The following is a 23,680-nucleotide window of genomic DNA, read 5'->3' on the forward strand; positions in this document are numbered from 1 at the left end:
TTTATTATTGAACAACAACCATGTTCTCAATGAACCCAAAAAACTCATTAATATCAAAGCTGAATGTTTTTGGAAGTAGTTTTTAGTTTGTTTTTAGTTTTAGCTATTTTAGGGGGATATCTGTGTGTGCAGGTGACTATTACTGTGCATAATTATTAGGCAACTTAACAAAAAACAAATATATACCCATTTCAATTATTCATTTTTACCAGTGAAACCAATATAACATCTCCACATTCACAAATATACATTTCTGACATTCAAAAACAAAACAAAAACAAATCAGCGACCAATATAGCCACCTGTCTTTGCAAGGACACTCAAAAGCCTGCCATCCATGGATTCTGTCAGTGTTTTGATCTGTTCACCATCAACATTGCGTGCAGCAGCAACCACAGCCTCCCACACTGTTCAGAGAGGTGTACTGTTTTCCCTCCTTGTAAATCTCACATTTGATGATGGACCACAGGTTCTCAATGGGGTTCAGATCAGGTGAACAAGGTGGCCATGTCATTAGTTTTTCTTCTTTTATACCCTTTCTTGCCAGCCACGCTGTGGAGTACTTGGACGCGTGTGATGGAGCATTGTCCTGCATGAAAATCATGTTTTTCTTGAAGGATGCAGACTTCTTCCTGTACCACTGCTTGAAGAAGGTGTCTTCCAGAAACTGGCAGTAGGACTGGGAGTTGAGCTTGACTCCATCCTCAACCCGAAAAGGCCCCACAAGCTCATCTTTGATGATACCAGCCCAAACCTAGGAGTCGTCGTTACCATCCAATGGGTGTTTCCACACATGAACATGCATAACCCACACCTGAACGCGCATACGCGCATACTCCACCTCCACCTTGCTGGCGTCTGAGTCGGACTGGAGCTCTCTGCCCTTTACCAATCCAGCCACGGGCCCATCCATCTGGCCCATCAAGACTCACTCTCATTTCATCAGTCCATAAAACCTTAGAAAAATCAGTCTTGAGATATTTCTTGGCCCAGTCTTGACGTTTCAGCTTGTGTGTCTTGTTCAGTGGTGGTCGTCTTTCAGCCTTTCTTACCTTGGCCATGTCTCTGAGTATTGCACACCTTGTGCTTTTGGGCACTCCAGTGATGTTGCAGCTCTGAAATATTGCCAAACTGGTGGCAAGTGGCATCTTGGCAGCTGCACGCTTGACTTTTCTCAGTTCATGGGCAGTTATTTTGCGCCTTGGTATTTCCACACGCTTCTTGCGACCCTGTTGACTATTTTGAATGAAACGCTTGATTGTTCGATGATCACGCTTCAGAAGCTTTGCAATTTTGAGACTGCTGCATCCCTCTGCAAGATATCTCACTATTTTTGACTTTTCTGAGCCTGTCAAGTCCTTCTTTTGACCCATTTTGCCAAAGGAAAGGACGTTGCCTAATAATTATGCACACCTGATATAGGGTGTTGATGTCATTAGACCACACCCCTTCTCATTACAGAGATGCACATCACCTAATATGCTTAATTGGTAGTAGGCTTCGAGCCTATACAGCTTGGAGTAAGACAACATGCATGAAGAGGATGATGTGGACAAAATACTCATTTGCCTAATAGTTCTGCACTCCCTGTAGTTTTTCATATTTATATCCTGTTCATAGCCTGTACATAGCTTGTACTCACTACAGCCTGTACATACTTCATACTGTGTACATTATAACATACCATAATAGACCCATTTCTGTAATATACTTACATATCTATATTATTGCTAATATATATTTGTAATATATCTATATCATGGCTAAAGCACTTCTGGATGGATGCAAACTGAATTTCGTTGCCTTGCACGTCTGACATGTGCAATGACAATAAAGTTGAATTCTATTCTATTCTATGGTTACTAACTGCGTTGTATTGCATTTTAATGTCACCTGTGGCTTGGAGCTGCTGACATTTAAAATTAAATTATTTTATTATCTGTTCCACAGATGCATAATGACCCACAGACAGCTCAATCACCGTCACGGTGATTGAGCTGGTGGTTTCATCTTTGACTGAGTCATAAATTTCCACTTGTGAATCTGATTGTGGAAAGGTAGCCATATGCGTGGGTACTGTATCTCCCATACGGCTGATTCAAAACAATAGGTTTTGCTAGCTTTGTTCTAAAATTAGATATCTTATTTCTGGAATCCACGAATTAAAGCTGTCGGGCCATCCTAGCCATTTCAGTAGCACCTGCTTTTTCCGACCCACTTTTTTTCTAGCCAATATGTTTTCAATTTTAAATGTTTTGTTTTTATCAACAACCACACGCTGTATCTCAGGCTCATAAAATGTCCCTTTCAATACCTCTCCTACTAGATCTGCTAGTCTGTACACGGGGGGCTGTCTCCCTATACGCTTATTGACTGTGAAAATCTCATCGGTGTAGGTCTCCTCGTATCCTTTTCGAAACACTTCTCTCAGTTTTGATATTCGTATCACCAACATTAAATTCATAGCGCAGTTCCCTCTGAGGCCTCGTTTTGTACAACGCGTTAAAGACTGACTTCTCATTATCCTTATTCACCTCTGCCGGAGCCATTTGGATAGACCTGTGATAAGCATTGTTATATGCTTGTGTGAGATTGTGTATGACATCTACATATCTTCGGGAGTTGGTAGATGTTAAGTACTTCCACATTCTACCCTTGAAGCTACGATTGAATCTCTCGACAATACTGCATTTAACCTCGCTAGCTGCTGAGAAATGTTTGATATTATATCGCTTCATTAGCTGTTTAAAGCTTGTATTATAAAACTCTTTGCCTTCATTGTAGTTTGTAGTTTGTTTGTTGTTTCATAGGGATCCTTCCCTCACTAAGTATATCCTTGAAAGCGGCTGATACAGCGGTGCCTGTCTTGTTTGTGAGGCATCTAACCCATGAGTATTTTGAGAATACATCTATACATGTGTGTGGGCAGCACGGTGGCACGGTGGTTAGCACTGTTGCCTCACAGCAAGAAGGTCCTGAGTTCAATTCCACCATCAGGCCGGGGTCTTTCTGTGTGGAGTTTGCATGTTCTCCCCGTGTTTGCGTGGGTTCTCTCCGGGTACTCCGGCTTCCTCCCACCGTCCAAAGACATGCAGCTTGTGGGGATAGGTTAATTGGATAATACAAATTGCCACTAGGTGTGAATGTGCGAGTGAATGTGAGTGTGAATGGTTGTCTGTCCTTGTGTGTTGGCCCTGCGACAGACTGGCGACCTGTCCAGGGTGTACCCTGCCTCTCGCCCCATGACAGCTGGGATAGGCTCCAGCGCCCCCCGCGACCCTGAAAAGGATAAGCGGAAGCGAATGGATGGATGGATGGATCTATACATGTTAGCAGGTATCTCACATTATCATTATCTGCCACATATTCAGACACGTCAACCAGATCGGCTTGAAACTGTTTGTCGAGCCCATTCACCAATACTCTATTTCTGGGGAAGTGGATCCTTGCTGGTTTATGGCGTGTGTAAGTGTTGTCTCGTTCTAAATAATGTTTGACCTGAGATAGTGGAGGCGTTACACCTGATGCCTCCCCTGCCGCTATACGTAGCTTATTTAAACTGGCCAACCCTTCAGGATGGGCAGGATCATGATATATTTAATGGAATGTGTTTTCCATGATCGGTGCAAGCCACAAATGACTAAGATGTTGATGTTAACACGTCTTTTTATTTAATTATCACACACACACCCATACACACAATGAATACTGAACAGCACACATTAAACCAGATGTAACCCAGCCCAGTAGTTTCCAATCATGCGAAGCATGGCTGGTTTAACACGGCAGGCACAACGACTTGATTCTAGCAGGTGCGCGATGTTGTCGTTAATGGCGCATACTATATGTCGCTCTGATCTCAGTTCATACATGATGTGTTCTGCAACCCTGCGGATTTGTGTTCCAGTCCCATCTATGGTGTATGAGCGTACAAACAGGCGAAAGAAATACGAAGAAATACTCAGGCAGTTCCTGCAAGCAACTGTGTTGCACCTGACTGGGGTGTCCTGTTTCACATCCGTAACATGTCTCCTGTAGAAACTCATTCCGCACCAACATCAGCAGGTGGAGAATTGCAAGCTTGATGTCGATTACTGTTTCCTCACACAGGTCTGATACGAGGGGGTCCTGCGAGCATTGTGGAGAGGGTGAAGGAGTCTGTGGGGTCTGGATTAGCAGCGCTGATGGTGGTGACTCTGAGAGGTCCCACGACTGCATGTCATGCTCTGTAAAATGAAAACCAAAAGCTCTTAATTTGTCACATAAATATATGCACAAATGCACACACCCTCACATTAAACCTACCAGTTCATTGTTTAGTTGTCGAACGGTCTTATGATTTTAGGTTTGCACAGGGTAGCAGGCAAACCAGTCTTCGGACAACTCGCCAGATCATCAAAAACAAGGTGCTGTCTAATAACCTCATACGCAGTGTTGAGTCTGTCCCTCTTGATTGCGTCATCAATCTGGCTAAACAGACGCGACAAACCTCTTCAGTCACACCACTGTATAAAAAACAAGTCCTTAAACAATCTTGTGCGCTCTTCGAGGTTTAGAGGGTAAGGATTTAACCTCCATGGGCGATGTCCTGGCTGGGCGTCATGGTTGATACCGATGTCATCCTGAGCTCGTTAGGTTGAGGTATCGGGGCTCCTTAGGGCGATGTGTCGGTGCTCCAAGAATGTGAAAGGACCACTTTTATACCTATGCAACCTAGACCATCCCACTAGGAGGAGTCGTTACCATCCAATGGGTGTTTCCACACATGAACATGCATAACCCACACCTGAACGCGCATACGTACACGCACGAAACCTGTCAAACACATTGTCAAACCGGTTTGGTTGGCCGCCATCTTATTGCTACTCCTGAGGCCAGTTATATCCATAGACCACAGATTTTAATATTTAGATGCGACATTTTCTCTTGTTGACGTGCACACTGAGAATCCCAGGACTTTTTCCCACATAAGAATTTTGAGTTTTAATTAATTAATTTTAAACTGGTTATTTTCTGCACTTAGAGTGATGCTGAGTTTCACTTACAGTGGATGAAAGCGGTTGGAGCTGGGAGTTATGAGATATGAATTACGAGCATAATGAGATATTTTCTGGCATCCCGAGAATTATGAGCAACTCTGAGTTTTCTGTGCTCTGAAATTAGTTCTCTGGGATGATCGCTTTGGTAACTTATGGTATGCTCCGAACTTATCTCCCAGAGACGGAAGAATGAAATCACCGCCTACTGACCACAGTTCTCCGGAAAGTAGTTGTCTTTGAGACCGTCACTTATTTTCAGTTCTTTCGCTTTTCACAGTTAAAGTCTAATTTGACACCTCAGGTGGAGCGCAGGATTCATCCAAAATGTGTTACAGCCTACCTGTGCAGTGTGTAGAAGAACACAAAACACCGTCGGTTCTTGGACCATCTGTCATGACGGAAAAGGAAAAGGGAGGTCCTCTTCCATCGCTGGTAGCCAAGGAGTACAAAGCAGTCAATTTATTTACAACAACACAAGCATTAAAAAACAATAAAAACCAAAACCAAGCTAGAAGTTCAATTTATATATTATATGCACAGGTGCAGCAGCCTTGAAACAGATGCTCTAACACCACAGAAATCATCTTTTTCTCCGAATGTCTCGTTGGAAATGATCTTGTTACTGGGTCTAACTCCGTCACCGCATCCAACAGCAACCTTAGCATCTGTCTGGCCTGTCAGGCCTATCCATCCTGTTGGTCCTGTTACTCTGCTGAAGCTGTGCCCTCTTTATGCTTGTGTCTCTACTGTACATGATCTGTGACTGAACTCACCTCCCATCTTTTATGCAGAATGAGCAGGTGTGGATCATTTCTTTGATTAAGATGGGTAAGAGGCAAAAAAAAAGGTAAATAAATAAAAATAAAAACATTCAAACTAAAGACAAATATGCATAGAATCATACTATACAGCAAACCAATAAAACACACAGAATAAAACAATAAAACAACTTCCAGCCCATAACACATCCAGGTAATGAAATTACAGTAACTGTCTTTCTCTCTTGTCTGTCTGTCTGTCTCTCTCTCTTGTCTGTTTGCCAGGCAGAGGTGTTGTCCTGTCAGAGTGCAACGCCACAGTCCTTTTCTTTTCCAAAGAGATGAAATGAAGTAGTCACAGTCGTCGTAATTGGAAAAAAAAAAGTATGTTTATGCAAGAAAGTTCATAAAAGCAAAATGAGTGGTCAAACTGTCATCATAATGTGTATGGGCTCAGAAATCCCTACAAATACATGTGTAATGAGGGCAACTACAAAACTTAGCCAGATGTACTAATAAAAAAATGTGTGTTTTATTTAATTAAATCATTAAATCTGTGAGATTTAACATAGCACATTCAATCTCAGAGATTTAAAAAAAGGTAAACATGGAATCATGTAATAAACTACATGATTCCAGCTAAGTTGGAATCTAAAGACAAGGAACTGATGTTGTGCTGAAGTAAAGTAAGTAAAAACTTATTATGAGTTGTTTTTTTCATGTGATTATCTCATAGAGTTGAGAACATGATGACACCTATGTTTAAATTCTGTAGAAAACCATTTTCATAATTTTAAAGAAAATAGGTTTTAGTGATAAGGATAAAATGCAACAGTGCCCATGTATATCCATTAGAGGGCACTATAAGTATGAACATGTCCTTAAGCACGTACAAGAACATGTACTTCACTTACTCTTAGGCATTCCTAAGAGTAAGTGAAGGCATAGAAAACAAGACTGTTGGCTATTTTAAAAAGTGCTATTGCAAGCTGGTATGAAAGGAGTTTATGACTCATCATTCTCGCAGACAGATACAATAAAATGTGTAGATGAGGAAAAAAGATGGTACAAAAGAATAAAAACAAATGTAAAAATGAAATGAATTACCTGTGTCAGACAATACAAAAGCAAAAAACACAAGAATCAGATCACCATCAATTATTTTAATTCATGTCATGTCATCCATTCATGTTACTATGAATTACGTAGAGTGCAACATGGATATTGAGGCTAAAGAAGTAAGGCTTTTTTTTAGTTAATCTCTTAATTTGTGTAGCTTTAAGATCAGATTTACAGTAATGTGCAAAGTTTTGAGCCAGCCTTCTTTTTTATATTTTGCTAAGAAATATACATAGAAATACAGTATACAACACAAAGTTTAAAAACAGTGCTTAAACATATTATCAGTAGATGCAGTTAATATAATGAGATACAACGCATCAATTCATTTTAACCATAACAAAAAACAAAGTATCTGTACTCACATTGAAATCTCCTTCTATAGAACAGCAGTGCAGTCAACCATTCTAGGATCAACAATCTGATTTCAACCAGAAAAGCAGCTACTCTGGGGGTGTGGCCCAATCCTGGAGCTCCTCCAGCCTCTGAATAAAAAACAAAAAACATAATTATTGAGATGAATATTGCACCTCGGTGTTAGTAAAACATCTTAATCAGATGTCATAGCCATTATAACATGTAACAAGAAGTTTTCAGCAATCCAAACTTTCATACACGTTATTTAAAAAATAACATTTCTTAGCTAAATTTACCGTGCACTTTAAGGGTAGTGACACTGGTGTGATTGCCACTGTCTGTGATCACTGTGCACCTGTAAACTCCGTTGTCTGCCGCTGCAGTGTTGGTGATGAGCAGAGATACGTTCATGTTCTTCTCATTCCAGGATGTTTCAGCAAACCTGCAGCCTGACTCTTGGTCTAATTTCCCTCTGGCATAAGCAAACACGCTAAGGCCATCACTGTCTTCTGAAGTGGTCAGTTTTTTCCAAGTGACCATCCTAATGGTTGCATTCCACATTTATTAAACCTGGGAAAGCTATTTAAAAAACACATTTGTCTGTGAAAAAGTTCTAGAGTTAGGTCCAGAAAGTCAGCGACAATGAGGAAGTTCAAGGGTCTACAGGTGAAAGGTTTGTCACTCATCCAAGTGACTTCTTCAGTCTCAGCTGACTGAGACTGAGTACATTTGCATAAAGACTGAAACCAGCCCGCTGAATGAACAATAGGCTGCGAGGTCAGTTCCTTCATCGTGATTATGCAAATTCTCTTGACCATTGATCAACAACCACTGATCAAAGACCACTGATCAATGGCCATGAGTACCATGAAAGATGTACCCTTAGGCCCCCTCCTCGATTAAGAGATGGTCTTTCCCTTTTCATGTAAATGGCCTCCTTGACTCCGTGCTCAAACCAGCGTTCCTCCCTGTGCAGATGTGTACATCCTCATCATTGAAAGAGTGTCCACTGGCCTGTAGGTGTAAATAGGCTGCAGAGTCCTGGCCTGACGAGGCAGCTCTTCTTGGAGTAATCCAAGTGACTTCTCTTCTGCTGATTCCAAGGCTAAGTTCAGGACATCTTGTTCGGGCGTCATAACCCAGAGCCTATTCTACTATGTGTGTGTCAGCATGCTGCACTCTACGTCATCCTGCAATATTTCAAATCGGACGAAGATTTTGACCCTAAAAATCCGTAGTGCCTACTCGTTTATGAGCCCATTTGAATTGTGTTTATATTATAATAATAAAACCTTCCCTCCCGGCTCCCAGCCAGCAGAATCACCAGATTGGCAGAAGTATAGTAGACAGATTGGACTCTACCCCCCCACCCACGCACACTCTCCAACAAGGAAACACTCTCTGAACCAAGAACTGAAAACATTCCTGACTTGCATTGCAATTGCACACACCTGCTGCTATATATATATATTTTTAGTATTCTTTTAGCACTATTTATATTATTATATTACTATTTATTACCTTATTGTTAGGGCTGTTTTTGTTTTTGTTGTGCATCTGCACCTTATTGTTGTCAATGCCTACGCATGGGACAGTGTGAAACGTAATTTCAATTCCTTTGTATGGCAAGTACATTTGAAGAAATTGACAAATAAAAGTATTCTATTCTATTCTATTCTAAAACAGCTTTATTTAATGATTTTATTAACGATTTAATATTGTTTCAACCCTAACACAGTCAAGAAGAGAACAGCTATTTTTAGTTGTGAACAAAAAAGGAAGGAATTAGGAATTGCTGTGTTGCCACCTGACATCACATCAACTGCCTAGCCAGTTTGAACTCATACAGACTCAGTTTGACATCCCATTTTAATCAGTCGGGTCTGATATGATATCAGCCCTCGCTTTGCAGCTATAAAAGCTTCAACTCCTCTTGGAAGGGAATTAGGTATATGTTTATCGGAATTTTTGACCATTCTTTCAGAAGCTCATTGGTGAGTTCATACACCAATGTTGGAACAGAAAGCCTGGCTTGCAGTCTCAGCTATAAATCATCCTGAAAGTGTTCTGTCTGGTTTAGGTCAGAACTCAGTGCATTGTAAAATGCTGCTCTCTTGTGGTTAAAAAGTGACACTGGCAGTAGCTGCTTCACTGGCTTTTCCTGTGCCGAGACCAAAAAGAAAAAAGAAAAAAAGAAAATCAAAATGTAGTGAGTTCAAGTTGATTGAGGCCTTTGTTAGTCACAGTTATACTTCTTTTATTAGAATTTATACATCCCTAATCAATTTTACACACTGTATATCATAATAATTGGAAGTAGCACTCCAATAGGAAATATTAGAACATTATAGGTACTGAATATGAATAAGATAAACAAAAGGGTTTTCTGTTTGTGCTTTGCACATCCCCTGCTGCATGCTATGATTACACCATCGTGGTACAAACAGATCTGACAGTTAAAAGTATGTCAGGGCTTGAATGACTCAAACATGCTGTGGTTACATTTTTATATGAGTCATCAGCAGCAGCGTGTGAATGCTTAGAAGATGCCGAAGGTGTGCAATTGCCTTTAAAGACATGAAGTTTTAAAGTTCCAGGGGTTCTCACAGCTTTGATGACCGAATGGCATCATAGGGCTGCACTAGAAAAATTACATATTGGACACTTTTGTTACATTTGTTATCTGTTCAGAGAATGGTGCTTTATGTTGGCAACTTGTGAGCAAGATGAGATTCCTAGTTCTTGGAATTAGGAATAGGAAAAAAAAAATTAAAGATCCCAAACACACTGTCAATGCAGTAAAAGCTTGTGTGGCTAGATAAACACACACTGTCATTATCAGTGAACACTATCAATCATGGATTAACCTCCCCAGAGCCTGGACCTAAACATTCTTGAAGCATCTTGAAGCCAGAATAACTTTTCTTCAACACTTTCTAAAGAAAGTAAAGAAAGCTTGTGTAACCTAGTTAAAAAGGTTGAAGTTAAAAACTGCTAAATGGGACAATGACACCACCTTGTGTGAAATTGAGGGATGGATAAGGATTGTGGGCAATAATCAGAAGGATTACCCACAAAGCATTCCGTGAGGATTTGTGTACAGGTAACGCTTCTGTGAAGCTCTGGACAAAAAGTGTGTTACTAAACAGTAACAGATATAGAAGTTAAGATGACTATTCTTGGTTTAATGTTAACTGTTGTGGATAATGTTCTGCTTTGGTTTGATGTTCGTTTCCTTACCAGTAAAGAGTCTCTGAAGTGTTGCTTGCTAATTTTGATGATCTTCTCAGACAGAACTTGCACTGTTTCTCTGCAAGAGTTAGCTATCCCACTTTGTTATACATGCAGGTGAGTGACTGTGCACCACTCTTAATTGTGTGATATGCATAGTATTATGTGCAGTTATTAATCAAGTTATTAATTTGGCAAAGATTTTATGATTAAATTAAATTTTAGAAAATGTCAATGATGCCCATTAAACATTTTAATATTATAAATATTAAAGCAACCATAGGATTTAACTTCCTGGTATATTTTCAAAATAAATGCATCATTTTTACTTTTTAAACTTGTTATTGTGTGAGTATCTTCCGTGTCTTTTGTTTGTTTATATAGCCAGTGTTTGTGTGTGTACACACACACACACACAAAAGAAAGAATCACACATTAAACATCTCATTCGACTGAATTCGATATTTATTACATAGCTCAAACATTATATAAACAACAATGACAAACATGATAAAAAAAACAGTTTTTCATTGCATTTCTAATATAACAGCTTAATCACTTATTATTATGTGTTCATTGTGCTTGTATTTTGTTAATCTTTTTTCCAAATATCAAAATAACTTTATATAAATATGTATATATCTTTTTCAAACTTTGAAAAAAAAAGTATTTGTGCCTGTTTCCCAGTGAATAACAAATACACAAAAAATGCACTTGCCCTATCTTAGGTCTTAGTCTCTTTGCAATGTTGTCCGTTATCCATTATTGTTGCTTGTTGTTAAAAAGTTGAAAACACTATATGAATTCTATCAGCTCAGTATTTATATAGTGTGTGAGATCAGAGTGGATCAGTTCTGCAACACTATATACATATGGACAGTATTAACAGAAAAAACATTTAACTCTTACTGGCAACTACTGGCTCTGCTGCAGCAACTCCTGCAGCGGAGCAGTTTCACCTGTCAGTAGTAAAACATCACTGTAGAGGTTGTTTATATGTATAGCGCCTGACTTTGTTCAAATTTTAAAGTGCATCCCGTAAAGTTACAAAACTCTGTATTTTGCAAAAATATTAATAATAAAAGATGCTTTTCACAGTGACTTGGTAAAAAGCTACAAGATTTGAAGATAACTGTAGATACACATACTAAATAAAGTTCAATGTTAAAGAAGAGAAAGAGTGTTGAATTATCATTAATCTTGGTTTATGTAACAAAGAGATATGCGGTGATGTGTGGTGAAACTGCTGATGCATATCACAGCTTGCAGAGCTAGGTTTTATTTTGAGAAATAATTGAACTCACCATCTGTATGATCAGTAGGAAGAAGATCACGATCAACAACATGCTGAGGAAACAGGTACTGATGTTTAACACTACTCTTCTCCACAGTGGTCTGGGGCTCTTGACTGGGACGTCATGCCAGTACTTTGTGAAAACAGAAAAACATTGGTTCCACTAAATGTGCTGTCTTCATGTAAACTTACCATAATCCAAGGAACAACATTTAACAATAGCATTTGTGGAGTGTCATTAACATATTTTTGTTTTTTGTATCAATAAATTGGAAATATGGTACAGAATTCTCCATAAACATGAAGGAAACATCAGGAAAAAATAAAAAGAAGGCTGATATCCTCTCCGTATGTGTGATATACTGTGGACTCACATGTACATATACTGGAGGACTACAGTATGTCACCTGTGTGTCACCTTTTCTGGATATCATTTCTAGACATGCATATCAAAGCTTAATGTGACATTAACTTGAACCACAGTGTTTCTGTGCAGGTAAGTAGTAAAAAGTACAAGAATCTTTATTCCAAGGAAACTTAAAAAGAATCAGAAAACAAAGATAAAAGCAAAATAAATGGAAATACCTGAATTAGAATAACAACAAATCAATAAGACGGCCCAACACAGTGCCATTGTCACTGCAATTGTGGCCTTAAATACTGGCTTTGTTTGCCAGCACTATATTTACACACAGACAGGAAAGACAACGAGCAGAGTTTCCTGTTTGGGTAAATGTGGGGTGATGGTATGTGTGATCCTGTGAAATAAGAGTGATTTTTATCTTTGGCTTGTAAAGCTCGATGGTGTGATGTTATGTGTGGGGTGCTATAGATGGCACGTGTTAGGATGGATTCCATCAGACAGGACTGCATTTGGGATGGCTGTAGCTCAGGAGGTAGAGGGCTCAAGTAGAGTAGACGAGTTAGTCTGTTTCACTCTAATGAGTTGGCTCAGTTCAACAAGAGTGAATGATAAACACTGTGAAAGTCAATATAGATCTGGAAAATGTAGAAAATGCAGAGATGCTAAACACACAACACGAGAATGGTTAGTGAAGTGTAGGACACGCATGCTTAAATGATAAAACAATGTAAAAAACATTTCTCCATCATCCACTGGAGCATAAACTGGGTGACATCCGGATGCTACAACACAGAGTAAACACCATCCCCACAGACACAGCGGCCAGGGAAGCAGAAGAACACCACATCAAGAAGGCCCTGAGTACATGTGGTTATCCCAGCTGGACTTTTGTGAAAGCTGGGACGGCGCCAAAAGAAACCTCCAGCCAATCCAGGAGAGAAGGACAACCGCTGCCAAGGTGAAAACCCGTAGTGATCCCATATGTGTCAGGAGTATGGGAACAGTTGAGACACATTTTTTCTAAACACCGGGTCTCTGTGGCTTTTAAACCCCAAAACAGGCGCCAGAATTTGGTCCACCCCAAAATGTGTCGGGTCCCCTGACACAATCAGGGTAACACAGTGTATGCTGTTAAGTGCCAGGAGGATTGCCAGGATTTATACATCAAGGAAACCAAACAACCTCTGGCGAAGCAGATGGCACAACACAGAAGAGCTGCCTCATCTGAGACTGAAGAAGTCACGTGGATGAGTGACGAAACGTTTCTCCCACAAAACGCTACGTCCAGATGAACAGAATCAACTTGGATTTACTTACCTGGATGATTGAGCGTGCATCAAGACTGTGATTGCTATTGTTTTTATTATTATTATTGTTGGTATTAACAATTTGCTCTTCTTTTGATATTTGTTGGCATGTTCAAATATAGTTGAAAATATAGTTCTGTGTAAATGTCTCGGTAGCAGTTGGCAACTGGCTTTCGATCTGCTTGAGAAAAAAAAATTCAAAAGTTCAAATAGATCAAGACGTTTATTAGTCACGGTTATGATTCTGCCATTAGAATTTCTACATTACTGACCAGTTTTCCATGTAAAGTTGTTGAGTGACACTCACAAAACACGCTAACATGACTGAAGTCAAACAGGCAAAACCAATCCAAAACTAGAAAGGCACCTGGTAGCAAAAATCAGAACACAAAGTACTGGAGTTGTCACAAAGTAGGCCAATAGCAAACATCACAACAATAGGAAACATAAGAATATTATAGGTCATACAAGATGAACAAGATAAACCTCCCTCCCTTGCCTTCCGGTGGTTTGCACATGCTATCATGGCACTATTATGGCACACGCAGACCTGACAGTAAAAGGTTAGTACACTAGGGCTCAAATGATTCAAATGTTAGCATGTTTTATTTAGGTTTTCATAGTATATAAGCCATTAGCTTTAGGGTGTTAATGTCTTGGGGCCTGTGAATGGTGTCTAAGTGTCATTATAGACGCATGAAACTGTAAAGTTTATACTATTTGTGCTGCTTAATACACCAATCAGGCATAAAATGATGGCCACCTAATGTTGTGTTGGTCCTCCACTAGACCTCTGAAGGTGTGATGTGGTATTTGGCACCAAGATGTTAGCAAAAGATCGTTTACTTTTAAAATGATCACCACTGATGAGGAGGGGCTGGTGCTGAATGCCACTAAGGAAATCACTGCGGACGTGAGAAGATCTGTACACACCACAAAATCCCCACTTTACATAAGTAATGAAAAGGCAGAGATTGTGTAGATTATCTGGTTGTTCACAATACTAAGAATTTTAAATGGTTACTGAATATATCACACATGCAAGGGAAGCACAAGAGAGATTGTTCTACAAGAGGAGATTGAAGTGGGCCATAATAGCAGCTAATAAGCAGCTGCTAGAAGCAGATACTTAACACAACCAGGTCACCACCTGTTTAACCCTTTGTGATCAGGGAAGAGATAACAAACCAAAAACAGACTAAAGGGCAGTTTCTTCCGCAGTGGTCCTGTTACAAACATGCATGCAAATAACTGTTGGGACAAATGCACAATATTGCAATATTTGCACTGATGGAAATACCAAAATCGTGATGTCTGCATTATACTTGCTGCCATAACAATCAGCACAGGGGTTTATTATGGTATATTCCTGTTTTTTGTATGTTTTTATTGCAATTTCTATAGTTCTGTTCATTATTACTATTTTTAGTGTATTTTAAAAAAGCTGCCAAAATGTGTGGGTAACTTTCTACAACAAATAAAGATGGATTAATTAATAATGAGAATCAGCTGGGTAGCTAAATGGCACTCCACTCACTCAAATGCCCCTATGTGGCTTGGTGGTCAGATGACTGCAGGAGAATAATAATTTAAAAAATCCCTTGCGATTGCAGAGTGAACTGCATAGTCTAGTTATTGTTCATGTTTCAGTGAGACTGTGTTTTTGCAATACCTGTGGTCTGGCATAAACTTCCTGTCTTTTACCGGAAATTTAGTTTAGTACCATGTGAAAAGGAAAGTTTGACAAATAGGTCAGTTGATTGGAATCTCAAAAATACTTTATTTTTTTCCATACTTTTGACAGCTTCACAGAAAAAAATCAAATAAAAAAGAAACATTGAAATAAACTAATGATGACAACTAGAGATCACAAGAAGAAACTGAAATCTTAGTAGTTTGATTGTTCCATAGTTTGCGTGTTTACACATTTTATTAAAGTACATTTATTCATATAGATTATTGCTTAGAAAAAAAATTAACAACATGATAAAAACATTTTATTGCCTTTCTATTAACCAAATAGCTTTTTTTTTCTTCGAAATACCTAAAAAAAAGTTTAAAAAACTGTAATAAAAATAAAAATGCATATATGAATTCTGTCAGCTTGTTAATATTATAGCACGATATCTGTCATCCATTTGCACCCACTCATTCCTACATTCTTAGGTGATTTGTGCTCGCAGAGCTGGCAATGCATTCCTATTACAAATAATTAAGTCAAGTGAATTTTGTTTTCTTATTCTTCCCAATTCAAATGCGTAATATTAGCTAAAGTGGCTGCTATAGGACAAACAAATTGTAGTCAGCCAAAACTAAGGCTTATGTTTCTACTACTTTTTTCTAGGGGTGCAACAATACTCGTATCGAGTTCGATACAGTGCTTTCGGTTCAGTATGCATATGTATCGAACAATACAAAATTTTTTATTTATTTTATCAACTTTTCTTCTGACGATGCTGTCTGTGTTGAGCGCTCAGTGGATCTGCGTTCAAATACTCCGCCTAGGCTGCACTGTCGAGTGCAGATCCACTGAGCGCAGCGCAAGCTAGCAAGACAGAAGCTAAGCTCGTTGCAACATGGCAACTGCCTCAACGCTACCCGAAATTGAACCTCCCCCACCCTCATTCAGATCTGGCGTTTGGAACTATCTTGGTTTTCATGTGAAGCATGACCCTGATGGTAAGCCCGTCATGGACTAAAGTAAAACAGTATGTCGGACGTGCCACGCAATGCTCAATTGGTGGGAACTAGTGCGTTAGCGCAGTTAGCTCGTTAACGTGTTGACACCGTCCAGCCCTACACACGGGGCGATCCGCGGTAAATCAACGGAGATTTGCCGCGTTATGGCGTTAATGTCATTTTAACGAGATTAACGCTGACAGCACAACGAATATGACTGCACATTTACGCCGACATCATCCTAGTGCAAAGACAACTGGAAGCAGACAAAAACAACAAGCACGCATGCTACAGACTTTACCCGAGTCATTTAGACAGCCGTTAGCACATGATTCTCCTTATGGGGACCTGATATGTTTAATATGCTGCTGAGAATATACTCCAGAAGAAGCGTATAGTATAGCTTTTATTTTGGAAAGAGCCATTTCTCTGTAATTAACTCTCTTTTCCAAAGATGAGTGATTTCTCGATCAAATTGATTTTTTTTTCTTACTTTGTTGTTTCAGCAACATTGAATTTAAAAACTGTACTTTTGAGTTAAAATATATATTTATAATTTTAATGAATGACAAATTAAAAAGGCATGAACATTTTTTGTATCGAAAAAATTTCAAACCGTGACACCAACCGAACCGTGAATTTTGTGTATCGTTGCACCCCTACTTTTTTCCCCTGTCTGTGGCAGCCTGTCAGGCCACTGTTTACCTCAGCTGTCAATGCAAAGTGAAAAGCATGCCCCTGTATTTACTGTAGAAGAGGCTGTAAAACTTTGTGAAAGGACTCTGACACTGGTCAATGAGTCAGAGAAGCTCACTTCTGACTGATATTAAGCTTAATATTAACAGTTCTGGGGCGACCGTGGCTCAGGGGATTGGGAAGCGCATCTTCCCCAGGCTCTCTGTCCTGGTCGTTGTGTCCTTGGGCAAGACACTTTTCCATATGTTACAGTCCTGACATTTTATTTAGATTTTCAGGGCATTGTCTCTTTCCTTTACCTTTTTGTTTCTTTGGTAACGGGGACCCCCTTATGCTTCATATCTTGAGTCTAAAGGTGCAGGCCCAAATTTAAATATCATAGCACACTAACACCGATGACTTCTCCTTGCCTCCATCTTTGACGTACTACGTATGAGGCCAGTCAAACACATAAAACGCTATGAGTTGGAATGTCCTTCCCAGCCACTATATTCAAATATGGCAGGAACGTGGCAGCTTCCACAAACCTCAAATCTGGTCCTATGTATTTTGGCACCATTGTATTTATGTGTACAGTATACTTTTTTCAATTTAAGAACTTCATAAATTACTGACTCTACCCTTAAACTTGTTACTGTTTGACATTTTTACTAACGTATTGAATTGCATGGTTGAATTTTGAATAAAGAGAAAAAAACCATCCAACCAAAAAGGTTGGATGGTATCGCTAAGCAAAGTTATAGGGTCTTTGAGTTCATTGTTCTAAAGCTGCGACAGAGTAGAAGTTATTCTTCATCATAACTTCATACACACAATCATTTGATTCTTCTGGGGAACTGCTGGATAATCGCCTGCAGCTACTCCTTTGTTTCACCTGTCAATAGTAAAACAACAGTGTAAAGATTGTGTATTGTAACAGTAACAGATGTTTTCCACAGTGACCGTAAGAAGCTACAGCATTTAAAGATGACTGCCAACAGTGAAAGTGTGAGCACAGAAGATTCGTTTCCAAGAAGCAGCAGGCTTACCATAGCAGCACTTCAAAATGGAACCAGCTCATTTAGTGGTTTAGATCTAATCAGCATGTCAGTGCAAGAAAGCTTAGAGCAGTCATATCACAATATCTGCAGACAGTAAAGGTAACCACTGTTGCATAGATAGATAAGTTAGCCATAAGTAGAGAGGATTGAACTCACCTTCTGCATAATCAACAGAATGAAAATAATGATTAACAGTGTGCTGATCACACAGATACAGATGATCAACAGCATGACTAGAAATCTGTCCTCCACAGTGGTGGGGATCTGGGGCTCTTGGCTGGGACATGGTGCCAATCCTTTGAGAAATACAGAAAACAAGAGTTACAGCAGGTGTGCTGCTTCATGCACCTGCACAAGAAATTGCTTGTATGTATGATATAGAGAAAAACATCAGTAAATGTACTAAAGGACTATATATGCCACCTGTGAGGTTCCCTTTTGAAATCATTTTACAAACTGGAAAAAGTAAAACAATGGAAAAGGCTATAATTAAATATATACATAATTAAGTTTTAGTGATGCTGCTTTTCTCATATATTTCTGTAATTTATAACATATTCATCAAAGATAGAAGCAGATGGGGGCCAAAAAGTAAGGGTCAGATCTTGAATCTCTAATTAGCCAGTGCATGCAGTCCACTGTGCTAGGCTGATACTACAGGCACGTGAGCTGCAGGACGAGGTCGCAGAATCTTTAACGAGGAAAAAACAGAAACTCACCTCTCACGAAAACTGTGTAGACATTGCAATTGACACTTTTGTCAGCTGATTCTTTGTAGACACAAGTGTAGACACCAGAATCATCCACGGTCAAGTTGCTGATGGTGATGTTGTGGTTCATGGGAGCTCCGTTTGACTCGATCCTGCCTTCGTATCGTGGTCGCTCCATGATTTTGCTGTTGGTATAGTTACTATAGAAGTACACCTCTTTCTGTTCAGGAAAGTTATGATACAGATACATCCCTGTATATCCATCATTGTTTTGGGGGCATCCTTCTGATGAACACTTCAAAGTGATGCTCTCACCAGGCTCTGTGATGATTATAGTGCTCTCTGTTATAAAAGAGGCAAAATGTCTGATTACAGGGTGTAAAATATAACATAAGACATCACCATTTAAGTGGTTACAGATACATATCAGTGATTAATGATACAAAAATTTATACAGGTACAGGTAAAAAAAAAAAAGAAAAAAGAAAAGGTTTATTTAAAAAAACATCTCTCACCTAGTCTTGTTCCAAGTAGACTTGAAACTTTTATAACTTTTAAATATTTTAAAAGAAAAAAAATGGACATACCTGAATGAGAATAACAACAAATCAATAATATGATCCAGCACAGTGGCATCATCTTTGCAGCAGTGACAGCATATACTGACTTTGTTTGCCACACACTGTATTGTACATAAACAAAGACAAGAGAGCTAGTAGGCGGTTTTTCCCTGTACGGTTTGACTGATGATGTGTGCATCCTGTGAGGTAAAATCTTTACATTCAGTCATTTCCTGATTGAAATCATGAAAAGACCTTTGAATTGTTAGCTGAAGATGGTACAAACATATACATGTTTACCTGTTCAGGTGGCACATCATAATAGAGGAAGGTGAAACTTGTGTCAATAAGATCAACTGTCTTCACTTTAATCCTTAGATTTCTTACTGTGGCAATTAATTTGTCTACCAATCAGAAGGCCACAGGATTGTGACATTTCTTTCTTGCTTATTACCATGCAGTATTACAGTTTTGTTATATATGTGGAAAAGTATGATGTTCAAATGTAAGCTGGAGTCTGGAAAGTAAACTCAAAGAACTCAATACTGTACTTATGCAAGTAAAGACTCAAGACTTAGAGACTTCAGTCTTATCAAAAAAGTGACATCTGGCGGCCGAGGCAAGTCAAGGCACCTGAAACCCTGACACAACGTACAGTTTCAATCTCATGTCACCAGGATTTCATTTCTAAAAAGACTGTGTTCATTTCATGTTACTAATGTTGTTGCTCATTTATACTAACTAATGAATACATCATCAAACGTCTCTGAATTAAACTGATGGTAATAATAAAATTATAAAAAGGCATCAATAAATTGACTGACTCACCAAGAACACTTTTAACACATTCCTGACTAAAATTAACACAAATATGTGAGAACACAAAGAGTAAAATCTCTGTGCGGGCTCATTTCAAATTTCCAGAATGTATAAAGTATTTAAAACACAAAAAAGAATCAGATAAAGTTCTTGCTACAGCTTTACAAATGATGATCGTCAGTTCACTCCTCTGGTTCACCAGCAGATATTTGGGAACCTCATCAGTAGCCACGCCACTAACCTTTTCAGCTTTTTCCTACTGATCATTAATTCAGCAGTAGCTCTTAATTTAGCAGTAAAATATTACATGTCCAGCTCATTCCAGCCATAAGGCAGACTTTTCTTTAACTGTTTGCAGACAACAGCTGTTCTTCTGTAGCTTCTTCATCGTTTCACCTGTTGGAAGTAAAAACGCTGCAGTGACTGACTTTACATTAAGTATTAAAAATTGTTAAAAAGTAATTTTTGGACTGAATTCTGAGCGGATTTAAAACACTTTTGAATCAGTACAGCTTTGAGAAAATGGGTTACCAACTGGAAACATTTATACAGTAAATAAGTCCAGATTTCTTAAAATAAAATTAGACTTCAGATGGGAAAGGGATAATGTTAAATTATCAATAATTTTGAGTTATGTATCAAAGAAACACTTTTTTTAAATCTTGAAATAACAATGAGAGAAATGTGGACACACTACAGTGGTTTTTAAGGAAGCAGCAGCATCTCCACAGCTGCACTTCATGATAAAAAGCTCAGAGTGGTTTTTAAAAGTAATCAGTGTGTCAGGGCCATGAGGTTCATCATGTTTACAGCAGTTATATGTGGTTTTGGTAAGACTGATAAATGCAGATAAATAAATAACATGTCATAACTTGCAGAGCTAGGGTATTTTAACTTAGGTATAAAACTATAAGTCAAGAGGACTAAATAACTCACACTCAGTAGGATGAGGATGACGGGCAACAGCAGGCTTATGACACAGGAGCTGATGATCAGGACCTGTGGGAACTACAGGAAAACAAGAGTTACACCACACATGCACCATACAGTTTGTCATAATGAGAACAGGTTTGCACATCTTTAATAATGAATAAAAAGAAATGTACATTTTAAATAAAATTCTCTTTTTGTGATACAGACACAGAGCTGGATGCCCTTCACCTTCACAGCTGCATTAATGCTTTGTGGCACAGATTCAACAAGCAACTGGAAATATTCCTCAGAGATTTTGGTCCATATTAGAGCCTTCCATTAGAATATTTTTTAAACCCACTCCCACTGTCTTAATAAAATGTTTCTCGAGACACGTTGATCTATTTTTTGGTTCCTGCTCAGCCCCGTGGCTGTGTCCTGTGAGATTTGTGTTTTGTCCCAATGCAAGGCTCTGGTCTATACCGACATGTTAGCATCACATGGTTGCTGCAGACGTGCCAGTCATACATTCATGATGTGAATCTCCCATTCCACCACACCCAAAGGTGCTGTGTTGGGTTGAGGTCTAGTTACTATTAAGTACAGTGAACTCAGTGTCATGTGAAGAAGTCAGTTTTAGATGATTTGAGCTTCATGACGTGGTGTGTTATCTCACTGCTCACAAAGTAATGGACACGATGAACAGCAAAACATGTAGGCTGTTAGGTTTCAACAATGTTCAGGTGGTACTAAAAAATATTCCCCACACCATTACACCACCAACATTAGAAGTGTTGATACAAGACAGTATGTTGGTTGTAACCAGAGTATCCTGCTGCTCACTGGACAGTTTCTCTTTTTCAGACCATCCTTTGTTAACCCTACAGATAGCTGTGGTTCAGCCTATTCTGAAATAGTCTAATAAGGTCGTCTGGCATCAACAACCATGTCAAGTTCAAAGTCGCTTAAACCATCCTTCATCCCTGTTCTGGTGCTCAGTTTAGATCTCAACAGGATCTAAATAAACTGAGTTTATTCCATGTAATTTGCTGATTAGATGTGTTAACAAGCAGTTAAATATTTATTTATACATTTATTTGCTGTCTGTTACTTTGTTGTTCTTTCTTAGATTTTTCTGTATTTTCTTGCTTTAATTCAATGTGAAAGCTCAGTTTGTTGTAAAGATAACACTTATCTCTCAACTACACCTTTCAATGGAAATTTTAACTCTTAAACGCTGCATTTCTGTTCTGAGTTACCGGATGAGACTGTGGAGTTTTGAGAATATAAAAGAAAAACATACCTCTCACAAAAACTGTGTAGACTTTGCACTCAACACTCTTGTCGACTGATATTTTGTAGACACAGGTGTAGACATCAGAATCATCCACAGTCAAGCTGCTGATGGTGATGCTGTGGCTCATGAGAGCTCCATTTGACTCAATCCTGCCTTTGTATCTCGATCGCACAGTAACTTTGCTGTGCGATCATTCTGTTCAGTAAACCTATGATACAGATACATCCCAACATATTGACCATTGTTTTGGGGGCATTCTTCTGAGGAACACTTTAAAGTGATGCTCTCACCAGGCTCTGTGAGGATTATAGTGCCTTCTGTTATAAAAGAGGCAAAATTACAGGGTGTAAAATATGACATAAAACAGAGCCATTCGCACTAGCAGTGACTAAACATCCTTATTTCTTTTTAGAATCTGTCAAGGGTACATATAGTAATACAGTAACAAGGCAAAATTTAAAAAGAAAATCCTCTAGTCTTGTTCCAAGCAGACTTAAAATCAAAACCTTTAAATATTTGGAGAAATAAGGAAAATAAATGGACATACCTGAATATGCGTCATAACAAATCAATAATAAGGTCAAACACAGCATCATCTTTGCAGCAGTGACAGCATATGATGCTTAATTAGTTTCTCACACTCTGTATATACACACACAGAAGAGACAGCAAGCAGTGTTTCCTGTATGTTTGATGTAGACTGAAGATGTGTGCATCCTGTCAGATAAAGCCATTACATTCAGTCAGTTACTGATTTAGATTACAACACATAAAGACTGATATGGCTCAATGAAAACGCATGAAGAACAAGTGGGTGAACAAGTGAATAACACCTTCAAAATAAAATAACTCAAATTTGTCAAACATTAAAAAACAAAAACAAAAATATTGTATTCCATAGACCTATACACACAGACGAGTAAGATTACTGTAGCTAAGGAAAAGCTAAATTGATGCCCCATACTTTGTTGACACACCTGTTCAGGTGGCCTGTCACAACAGAACAAGGTGGAACTGACATCAGAAAGAACAGCTGCCCTCCAATGAATGCTCTCATTGTTTACTATGATGGTGAATGGATCTAAGCCATATTTGTTGGCCAGTCTGAAAGGCGCAGGTACCTGAAATGTGATGTTCAAATGCAAGCTGCAGTCTGGACAACAAGTTCAAAGAATAAAGGATATACTTAACAAGAAGAAGAGAAATAATATCCCCATAACTGAATAATAAGCAGGAATCCACCTTTCTTTTCTTTTTTCTTTTTTTTTCTTTTTTTTGCTCACAAACATCCTTTTTTGGTTTATTTATGATGAGAAAAACACCCAGAACATCTATATGTTATCCTATTGAAGTTACTTTAAAGGTCATCTGTTTGATATAGGAAACATCCATAATAATAGCACAATATTACAAATCTTCACCTGAAATTGAGCAGAAAAAAAACAAACTTGTCCTGACAGCTGTGAGGAAGTTCAAATCTCAACTTGATGAAAGCTCT

General features: G+C 38.7%; 1 protein-coding gene across 1 annotated transcript in view; it reads right to left on the minus strand.

Moving 5' to 3' along the window:
* LOC120729162 overlaps nt 1–23,317 on the minus strand; it is a 103,137-nt gene extending 79,820 nt beyond the window's left edge. The window contains exons 1-4 of the mRNA XM_040024665.1: nt 22,730–23,317; nt 22,189–22,499; nt 20,910–20,981; nt 19,182–20,369 (exon numbers count right to left, since the gene is read on the minus strand). Of these exons, the coding sequence (XP_039880599.1) occupies nt 19,182–19,353 (172 nt within the window). The 5' untranslated portion in view covers nt 19,354–20,369; nt 20,910–20,981; nt 22,189–22,499; nt 22,730–23,317. The remainder of the gene's footprint in view (nt 1–19,181; nt 20,370–20,909; nt 20,982–22,188; nt 22,500–22,729) is intronic.
* Nucleotides 23,318–23,680: the final 363 nt, after the last annotated feature.

This window comes from Simochromis diagramma, unplaced genomic scaffold (assembly GCF_900408965.1).
Source record: "Simochromis diagramma unplaced genomic scaffold, fSimDia1.1 OVJJ01000302.1, whole genome shotgun sequence".
Lineage (NCBI taxonomy): Eukaryota > Metazoa > Chordata > Actinopteri > Cichliformes > Cichlidae > Simochromis > Simochromis diagramma.